Genomic DNA, 10,632 nt, shown 5'->3' with positions numbered 1-10,632 from the left:
ATGGTTGTTAATATCCTTTTTGCACGTTATATATGCGCAGAGAACCAGGTGTATGACGTATGTTGAATCATCTTGCATTCTCGTCGGTTTAGAAGGCTCCCTAGCACCTGTTCCTTAGCGATTTATTTTTAGATTTGGTTCATACCCTTTTACACGTTATCTAGGCAGATTATGGCGATATGGGAAGGAGTTACGTAAGACGGAAAAGGAGTTAGGTGTAATAAGCAAACTAAATCGCATATGAAAATGTGTTAGGGAGGTTCCACCGAGAAGACGGGCCCAGGTGTGTCGTGCTGAGGATTATTTGACCTTGATGAGACTTGCATGTCGACAGTGTATATAAAAGAATGTTGATAAGTGAAAAGTAAAGTCAGTTAATCTCTTCTATAATGCTTCTATTTATCTATCTACTGCTAGGCGAATTTTGCTTGCATAGAGATCAATATATTTTTTAACCATCTCACTTTCACTTTTTAAATTAGACGAAGTTGCGTTCATTTAAGAATTGTAAATGTACGTTTGAATCCGTTAATTTTAGTATATCCTACCAGCAAATAATAATAATAATAATAATATAGGTTCAGTACAGTGTATAGTACTGTGAGGGGAAGTCTTCTAAAAAGGGTATCTGTCAGTCTTATGGTCAACACGATGCCATATATGATTTGAATTACTCGTATTTTTCAGTTCTTCAGTTTGGAGTGGTTTGTACCCGTTTGAGTAAATATAAAGACTACAAACAATATTATGCACGAATTTACTAATTAGATTTGTAAATAAGGAAACATTGCGTATTATCGTGTTACTGGTGTTTAATACAACTGTTATATCGAGTTGATTTAGTCTTACCAAACTAATTCGTATTCAAGTCAATTAGAAGGATTAGAGGCGTAAATTTATAAAGATTCTTAACTAATTACTATGATAAACGCGTAAATAAAGATACCACTATTGAATTAAACCGTTTTACGTTTCTGCTTTTTCTGTAAGCCATTTCTGAAGTGTATGCAAGAAGATTTACGCAAAACATAAGCATAGGATGGTTTATAATTACGATGGGGCATGTGGGTTCATTAGTGTGATACCCCATATGTGTACTGTAAAGGGACTATTGACCGCGACAGTTCGTGGGGCAGGTAGGAGCGTCTTGCATCATCGTACTTTCAAAATGAGCTACTTTTGCCTTTGCCCCGGTGTTACAGAAAACGGAATATAGGCTTGTGCTACTTTTAAATTGCACTAGTATTAATAAAAAAAAGAAACGGAAACTAGGCTTGTACGAATTTTGAAAGGGTTAACCATTTTACGTCAGCTTGCTAAAAATTGCTTCCTTCGTCTTGTACTTTAAACAGTTACTTTTGAATTTGACCCGGTATTATAGAAAACGGAAAATAGGCATGTGCTACCGGTACTTTTAAATTGCACCAGTACTATAAAAAAGCGGAAAATAGGCTTGTAATATTTCAGGCAGGGATTATTGTGGAATGTCTTTGCTATGGTAAGGATGAAGAGCAGTAGCATCGCCCTTTTGCGCCACCGAGCAACGGAAAATAAGCTGCAAACGGACGAAAATGTGGGCCAGGCGAAGGTGAAATGCTAATGGCTTTTTCTCTCTGTATTTTCGTCAGTTTACAGATTTATTTCCTGTAGCTCTGGCAAAATTGGGCAGTGCTATGGTTGTACAGAGAGAGAGAGAGTGATCCGTCATAGTACTTCCTCGTGACTAGCACCGCCTTCGAGTGCTAATCAATTGCTACATTTCACCAAACAAGAAATGCCAGTTTTACTCCGAGTTAAAGTGAACTGGATATAATTACAATTGAACTTGAAAAATTTGCATTTTGTGTCTGTGCATTTTGAGTTTAAGTGCATATAGAAGAACTGTAACCTTTTGAAATTTGCTTTGAGACGATACATCGGTTACAGGAACAAGTAAAGTTTGCAGTCGAGTATATTTGGAGTGATTATAACTTATATATATACCTTTTTTTAATACTCCATCTCGGTAGGCCGGTATAATACATGCATACAGTACTGTAATTATGGTACCGTTACAGTGCCAAGCTGTACACTGTAATTAGGTCAGGATGTTGAGAATTTTGTATTGAAAAACTGATGACTAAGGATTCAGAATGATGGTGATTTAAAATAGTAATAAACCAGTTATTACTATTTTTAATAATTGCATTGTTTTCTGTGGGGGTTTAGGATAATAAAAATAATTGTGGGCATAGTGTTGTTGTTGTTGGTATTATTATTATTATTATTACGTGTCAGCAATGGGTTGGTGGAGGGTTAGTGCCCCTCCCCGTAAAACTTCCCCAAAGACAAACGGCCACCCCTTATGGGATTATGACATCTGGCTGTTGATAGACAGATAGATAGATTTGATAAAAGCTTGTTAATTATAGGCAGTATTGTTAATAGTAGATAGATTTTTAAAAGCTTGTTAGTTATAGGCAAGATTGTCACTATGTGGTTGACCTGATGTTGTTTGTGTTTAAGTGGTTGACCTGACCTTGTTTGTGTTTCAGTGGTTGACCTGATCTACTGGCGCAATGTAAAGAAGACAGGCGTGGTGTTTGGGGGTATAATGGTGATCCTGCTGTCTCTGGCCTACCTGTCCCTCATCTCAGTGGTGTCGTACACATCCCTGGCGCTCCTCTCCGGCACCATTACATTCAGGGTGTACAAGAACATCATGCAGGCTGTACAGAAGTCACAGGATGGACACCCATTCAAGTACGTAGCACCCAGCATGGCTTTGGTCGCCACGCCAATCCTCTATGATGGTTTATTTTTGTATTGTAATAGTGGTAGGTAGTGGTGACCATCCACTTGCTTGATGTAGTGCTGCCTGCTTCATCCTTCACCTTTATCATTCTCTCTCTCTGTCCTCCTTTCTTCCTATTTCTCACCACCATCCACTTTCTTGATGTAGTGCTGCCTGTTCATCCTTCACCTTTATCATTCTCTCTCTCTGTCCTCCTTTCTTCCTATTTCTCACCACCATCCACTTTCTTGATGTAGTGCTGACTATGTCTTCCTGCACCTTTATCATTCTGTGTCTGCCTTCCTCTCATCCTATATCTCACCATCATCCACTCACTTGATGTAGTGCTGCCTACCTCTTCCCTCACCTTTATCATTCTGTGTCTGCCCTCCTGTCTTCCTGTATCTCATCATCATCCATGCACTTGATGTAGTGCTGCCTACTTCTTCCCTCACATTTATCATTCTCTGTCTGTGCTCCTCTCTTGCTGTTTCTCACCATCATTTGCTGTCTCCATGTAGTGCTGCCTACTTCACATACCTTTATCATTCTTTTTCTGTGTCTGCCCTCCTCGCTTTCTATTTCTTACCATCATCCACTCACTTGATGTAGTGCTACCCACCTCTTCCTTCACCTTTATCATTCTTTTTCTGTGCCTGTCCTCCTCTCTTCCTATTTCTCCCAACTTTCCTGTCACTTTTTATTACTCTTCTTTCCTTTTCAGGTGGCTTTACATTGAGTGACAAGCCTAATGGTTTCCTGTAAGCCAGGAAACCATTTACAGCACTGGGTGGTAACCATATAACCAACCCTTACGTGTTCCCTAAGTGTCAACAAGTGGGTTAGTGGAGGGTTAGTGCCCCTCCCCGTAAAACAACTAACTCAGACAGACAGCCTCCCCTTATGGGATTATGGCGACTGGCTATAGACAGATGTTCAAGCATGGCATTGCTTTTGTATGTTCTTTGAACAGTTGTTAAGGGGGGTAGGAATGAGTCTTCTTGGTTACTAGTCAGATTTATCCTACAGTCTGACCACATTTGACCATTAACTGAGCTGAAAGAGAGTATGGATTGTTGTCAGGCGAGATAAGACTGACTGTAGATGTGTATTTCCTTCATTAAGCAACGTTGGATCTGGTTAGTACTTGGATGGGTGACCGCCTGGGAACACCAGATGCTGTTGGCATCCCTACGTGTCAAGTGGGGTTGGTGGAGGATTAGTGCCCCTCCCTGTAAAACAATTAACTCTAAGCCATTGGCCACCCTGTCTGGGATACATGGCATCTGGCAATGAATGAATGAATGAAAAAATTTCTACAGCACATAATATTTTTACCAAGTTGAGCAAAGCCATCTAGGAGTCGCAAGAATGTACTCAGTAATTGTACTAAGTGATGTAGTGGTGTGGTAGGACGGTGTGACTAATGTCCCTTTCGTTACTTCCTGGGGACATCCTTGAAATGGACACTACTCTGCCGGAAGACAAGGTAGTAGTGATCTGTAGTCCAGTGCACGACTCTGAGGTTGTCATCATCGTACCCTCACAACCTACCCGTCAACAGTGCTTCTGATTTTGTGTGCAGTATGATGTGCATGTGATTCGTGTATAGTATGTTCATGTGCAATAATAGCCATGTATGATATATTGGTTGAGAGGTATATGAGGGAGGGGGGAGTGAGTTGCGGGGAGGGCAGTCAAATGGTGGGTGACAGAGTGACTTGGAGGTGTTTTGTCTGCAGCCACCCTTTGTGGGATTAGGGCGTTGGGCTATAGATAGGTAGATAATATATTCATGTATGATTCGTGTATAATGTGATACGAAATTGGACGCAATGTTGGCAGGGTACAATAATGACAACATCAGAGTCGTGCGCCACAACTATAAATTATATAACATGGTAGTACGATTTTTCTAATGTCTCTTTCATTAACCAGGGACATCCTTGAAATGGACACTAATTAGACAAAGTAGTAACGATCTAGTATTGCGATAGGACAGTAGTAATGATTTAGTAATGCGGTAGGACGGTTTTACTAATGTCTCTTTTGTGGGACATCCTCGAAATGGTCGCTAATCTGCCTAAGACAAAGTAGTAATGATCAGGTAATGTGGTGGGACAGTAATAACAATCTAGCAATATGGTAGGACAGTAGTAAAGATCTAGTAATGCAGTAGGACGGTTTTACTAATGTCCCTTTCGTTACTTCGCAGGGACATCCTTGAAATGGACACTAATCTGCCTGAAGACAAGGTACACGAGGCCACCGATGTCATTGTGAGACAGATCAACTCCACAGTCACCGAACTCAAGAGGCTCTTCCTTGTGGAGGACCTGGTGGACTCTGTTAAAGTAAGTGCAGGAGAGAGAGCATGGAAGGGAGTGAAGGAGAGAGAGCAAGGAAGGGCGTGTAGGAGAGAGAGAGAGCAAGGAAGGGCGTGCAGGAGAGAGAGAGAGAGAGAGAGCAAGGAAGGAAGGGGAAATGACAAAATGGAGGAGAGAGAGCAAGGAAGGAAGCAAGGGGGAGAGCATGTTAAAGTGTTGGAGAGAGAGAGAAAGGAAGAGGCTGAGGGAGGAGAGGGAAGAAGAATGGAAGAAGCAGATAGAAAGCAAAGAAGGAGAAAAAACAGGGAATGTGGGAGTGAGAGATGAATGCAACACAAGAAGGAAGAGAGAGAGAGAGTAATGAAAGAAGAGAGGGGGAGAGAGCAAGGAAAGTAGAAAGGAAGAGGCAGAGAGAGAGAGAGAACAGGGAAGGGGGAAATGTGAGAGTGGGAGGTGAATGCAGAACAAGAAGGAAGAGAGTGAGTAATGAAAGAGGAGGAGAGAGGGTAAGGAAGGGAAAGAGGAGTGAAAGTGAAAATAAGAAGAAAGGAGAGAGAGGGAAGGAAGGGAGAGGGAGAGCAGAGGTACACTTGTAAACACTAATATTGATACACTTGTTAACCAAGCACTTACGAAACACTTAGTATTCTGAGAAGTTGTTAAAGATGGTATCACTGTGGTTGGGAAGTGTTTGTGTACTGTTGTGTTCTTTACCATAGTGAATTGGTTTTCATGTCCACAGTCATGTCAGTTTCCTTGTTTACATTTTGTACGTAATCAACCGACCCTGTTAGTAAATTGCAAGTGTACAGCATTTTATCTTAATAGGAGTCATTGTAGAATGGAAATGTATCTGTCCTCTGTAACGCATATTGTATGTATTGTTTATAGAGGCTGTATCATGCATGTGTCAGCCTTGGTCATCTAATGGTGGTTCTTCCTGCTGCTAGTCTCTGGCAGCCTACCTATTCAGTTCCTAATTCCTGAGGTCACACACTTTGACCTCATCCTGGGTCTTTTTTGGTTTGCCTCTTGCAACTCAACCCCTGACATTCACACTCTCACCTTCTGCACCCAACTGTTATCCTCATCCTCTTCACATGCCCAGACTATCTCTGTCTGCCTCTCCTCAGCACAACACCAATACACTCCAGTCCCATCCATCCTCTTCACTCTTCCATCATAAACCTAGCCCCCCAGGCCTTGCATACAAGAATGTGCTGCACATCCATCCAATCATTGTCATTTCTGTATGTTTGAGTTTACAAATATCCTCATCCTTTACTGCCCAGGTGTCACTACCATGCAGCATCACACTCCTAACACATGCCGCATACAATGATCCCTTAGCACGGAGGGAGAGCCCTCTCAATGTCAGGAGAGGCAACAGCTCCCTGAACTTCTTCCAACCACTCCTCACTCTAGCCACAGAGCTAGCTCCAGCCCCACCTCCAGCACATAACATGTCTCCCAAATAACAAAACTCTTCCACACACTCAAGAGACTCACCAGCAAGTTCAATCCTTTCACGCCTGACAATCTCAACCTGCTCTCCCCAACACACCACACACATGAAATCAGCATTATCTCGCAGTCTACCTCTAATACCACTACATCTCTTATGCACCCACTTATCACAAACACTGCACAAGATGGAATTACATCCACCCTTGTGGCAAATTGCACATGGCCACTCTCCCTTTTCTTTGACAGCACCGCCACCAGCCCTAGTTACCATCACTTTTGTTTTATCTGCATTTACCCTTAAGCCCTTGTGCTCCATACCATCTCTCCTCTTCCTAAATCTTTCCTCCACCTCCCTTTCATTCTCTGCAATCAGCACCAAATCATCAGCATACAACATCTCCCACAGGAGTCCATTTCTGAAGTCATGTGAGAGGGCATCAAGTACCATGACAAACAGTACACCAGTCTTAATTCGAGTGATTCTTTTTCAGTTTGGCTGCTTGCTGTGGTGCCTGACCTACCTTGGTGCGTGGTTCAACGGCCTTACGCTGGTCATCCTGGCTGTGGTGGCCCTCTTCTCTCTGCCCAAGGTGTATGAACAGAACCAGGCACAGATTGACCAGTATGTTGGCCTCGTTCGCACACAGGTCAACGACATCATGTCCAAGTGAGTCAACGCTGCATTGCTAGTCTGATGGCCGTCACTAGTGTGTTCGTTTGTTTTAGATCCAACTGAGGCCAGAGTCATGTTTCATTGCAATCCTTTTCACTAAAACCAGCCTAAACCATTTACAGTGCTGGGTGGTAACCATATAGCCAACTCACACATACTCCCTGTGTCAACAAGTGGGTTGGTGGAGAGTTAGCGCCTCTCCCCGTAAAGCAACTAACTCGGAGACAAACATCCACCCTTTACGGGATCATGGCATCTGGCTATAGGTAGATAGATAGGCATCACACTTACCAGGCTTCCCTCTGTCAGTATTTCCTACTGCCTATGATCTCCAGTATTTCAAACGCAGTGTGTCCAGGCATCTCAAAATGAACAGAGGTTGGATGGTGAGGAATTGGAAAATGTGAGTACGTTTAAGTACTTGGGTAGTGTGATGAGTAAGGATGGAGGTTTGGAGGGTGAAGTGCTTGAAAGGGTACAGCAGGGAAGAAAGGTTGCTGGTTCCTTGAAAGCAGTGATAAGAAACAGGGAAGTGAGCATGGAAGTGAAAAAGTTACTACATGACAGTATTGTGATACCAACTCTAACGTATGGAAGTGAAGCTTGGACATTGTTGGAAGGACACAAGTCAAGAGTGAGAGCAGTGGAAATGAGTTATTTAAGAGGAGCCTGTGGAGTCACGTGGAGAGACAGGCTGACAAATGAGGATATAAAGGAGCATTGTGGTGTGGATGTGGATGTGATAGGAAGCGTTATGAGGAACACACTGAGGTGGTTTGGCCATGTGGAGAGGATGGAGGGTGAAAGACTGACGAAGAGAGTGTATGTGAGTGAGGTGGAGGGGGGAAGAGGGAGGGGGAGGTCGAGGATGAGATGGAGGGATGGGGTGGAGAGGTATATGAGAGAGGGGGGTGTGAGTTGGGAGCAGGGCAGTGAAATGGCGGGGGACAGGGTGATTTGTTTGTGGCCACCCCAAACGGGATTGAGGCGTCTGGCAATACATAGATAGATAGATAGATAGATTTTTATTTATTCATTTATTTTTTTAGAGGGACAATTTACAGGCTCTTGGTTCCTTCTTCCTTGCATTGAAAAAAATAATAATAATAATTAAAAAAATGTGAGGGCTTTTATTATATTTGTATAGCAGTGTCTTGCTGTGGGTGGCCATGTTGATACTGCAGATCCAGTATTCAGAAAGGGGAGGGGGAAGAATAGGCCAACTTACCTCTTAGTTGTTCAGTTTGGTCAGTGATCCTACCCGCCAATACCTTCTTGTTTAGTCAGTAAATGTGGATAATATAAGGTCCACAAACATCTGTCTATCTATCTATATATCAATGTATCTATCTGTCTTTCTATATATCCATCCATCTATAGCCAGATGCCATAATCATCATGCTGTATTTACTCACTTGGTCCAGGGGCACAGGTTTATAAAGGAAGATATCGTTCATGAATTCCTATTTTCTCTACAGTTGTTTTCCGCTGCTAAATCTTTGTCCGCATCTTTCAACTTGTTCAGTAACGTCAAATATTATTCTTTCCTTTACCTGATGATTTTTTAACTAATGCTGCTGCTGTACTGAATTGGAAAGTGTTATGTGGTAGCGTTTGGGGAAATACATTGAGGTGATTTGGCCATGTGGAGAGGATGGAGGGCAAGAGACTAACGAGGAGAGTATATGTGAGTGAGGTGGAGTGGGGGAGGCCAAGGATGAGATGGAGGGATGGAGTGGAGAGGTATATGAGAGAGGGGGGTGTGAGCTGGGAATAGGGCAGTGAAATGGCAGGGGACAGGGTGACATGGAGGCAGTTTGTTTGTGGCTACCTCTGATGGGATTCAGGCGTCTGGCAATAGGTAGAACAGAATTTCTGCTGACTCCAGTCAACCCCCGCAGTGCAAGGCTTGTATACATGATGGTTAAGGAATTAGGAACACCCCCTAACACCTCTTCCTCACCAATTTATTTTTTGTATACAAGTGGCTAATGTCATTTTGTATGTTATTTATAGAGTATAATGATGTTAAAATGGTTTAGGTATGACAGCAGGATGGGAAGATTTTGCTTGGAATTGACTGGCCCCAGACTAGTCTGTCTGTCTGTCTATTGCCAGAAGACTTAATCCCGTATGGGGTGGCCACAAACAAATCGCCTCCATGTCACCCTGTTCCCAGGCATTTCACTGCCTTGCTCCCAGCTCACACCCCCCTCTCTCATATACCTCTCCACCCCATCCCTCCATCTCATTTTTGGGTTAGTGATTTCTGAAATTGACTTGGCCAGACGTTTTCATTACTTGTTCTGGTATTTTCTTTGACAGCGTACCAGTTTTGATTTTCTGTGCTGTAGAGTAGCGGTGTTTGTTAGTTTTCTGTTAACTGTTCTGTAGCAGAGGCTTAGCTGGTGTGTATTATATCTGATTTTTCAGTGTGTTTCAAACTAAGTTGTAATATTTTTTTGTCTATCTGATACGTTTATGCGAAGCTACAGAACGTGGTGAATGTTTTTGGTGTATCAGATACCCTGAAGTGAGGGATAGCACCTTCAGCCTGCAGTCCACCAGGTTTACATTTCAGGTGAACTAGAGGCCACAACAAAACCACCTGCAGATAGTGATATATTGGATATATTATATTATGCAGGTATAGGTGTGCTTTGGGATGGCAAGGCAGGAGTATTCAGAGAGTACACTGGCTCAACTAGAAAAGTCTTTAGATGGGACCTGTAGGGGGGGGGGGGTTAATATAAATAAATAGAAGTCAGTTCACAAACCTCTGCATAAACAGAAAGGAGTTGATGTTTACTTATTGACAGAGTTAGGGAAATAAGAGAGGAAGTAGTTGGAGAAGAACAGGGAGACTTTAGGAAGGGAAGAGGTTGTGTAGATCAGATATTCATTCTTAGATCTTTAGTGGAAAAGTTTCTAGAGAAGGGAAAGAAGTTGTATGTGGCTTTCATGGATTTGGAGAAAGCATATGACAGGGTGGATAGACAAGGATTGTGGAAAGTATTAATATATGGAGTAGATGGGAAGTTGTTGAATGCTGTGAAGAGTATGTATGGTGGTGCGAAGGCTGCAGTGCGTGTGGATGGTGAACTGAGTGAATTTTTCTCTTTGAAGGTTGGGTTGAAACAGGGATGTGTCATGTCTCCATGGTTGTTCAATCTGTACATGGATGGGGTAATAAAAGAGGTACAAGGTAGGGCAGTGGATGTTGGAGTGGCCCTGGTGAGAGAGGGTAGTGTTTGGAAACTCCCTGTACTGTTGTTTGCAGATGATACTGTGTTGTTGAGTGAAGACGAAGGGGAGCTGCAAGGCTTGGTGGATGAGTTTGGGAGAGTGTGTAAGAAACGGAATCTAAAGGTGAATGTAGGGAAGAGTAAAGT

General features: G+C 42.7%; 2 protein-coding genes across 5 annotated transcripts in view; one reads left to right on the top strand and one right to left on the bottom strand.

Moving 5' to 3' along the window:
- Positions 1-10,632, bottom strand: part of LOC145409769 (uncharacterized) — a 265,348-nt gene that overhangs the window by 200,323 nt on the left and 54,393 nt on the right. The gene's annotated exons all lie outside the window — the stretch shown is intronic.
- Positions 1-10,632, top strand: part of Rtnl1 (reticulon) — a 59,100-nt gene that overhangs the window by 44,718 nt on the left and 3,750 nt on the right. For all 4 annotated transcript variants that reach the window (XM_080280076.1, XM_080280077.1, XM_080280079.1 and 1 more), the window contains 3 exons: positions 2,535-2,742; positions 4,989-5,127; positions 7,059-7,234. In XM_080280076.1, coding sequence (XP_080136202.1) covers positions 2,535-2,742; positions 4,989-5,127; positions 7,059-7,234 — 523 coding nt within the window. The remainder of the gene's footprint in view (positions 1-2,534; positions 2,743-4,988; positions 5,128-7,058; positions 7,235-10,632) is intronic.

This window comes from Coenobita brevimanus, chromosome 83 (assembly GCF_032717465.1).
Source record: "Coenobita brevimanus isolate Jiangsu-jjx chromosome 83, ASM3271746v2, whole genome shotgun sequence".
In the NCBI taxonomy this organism is placed as follows: domain Eukaryota; kingdom Metazoa; phylum Arthropoda; class Malacostraca; order Decapoda; family Coenobitidae; genus Coenobita; species Coenobita brevimanus.
Note: the sequence above shows the minus strand (reverse complement) of the source record. Positions and strands in the feature narration are given on the sequence as shown.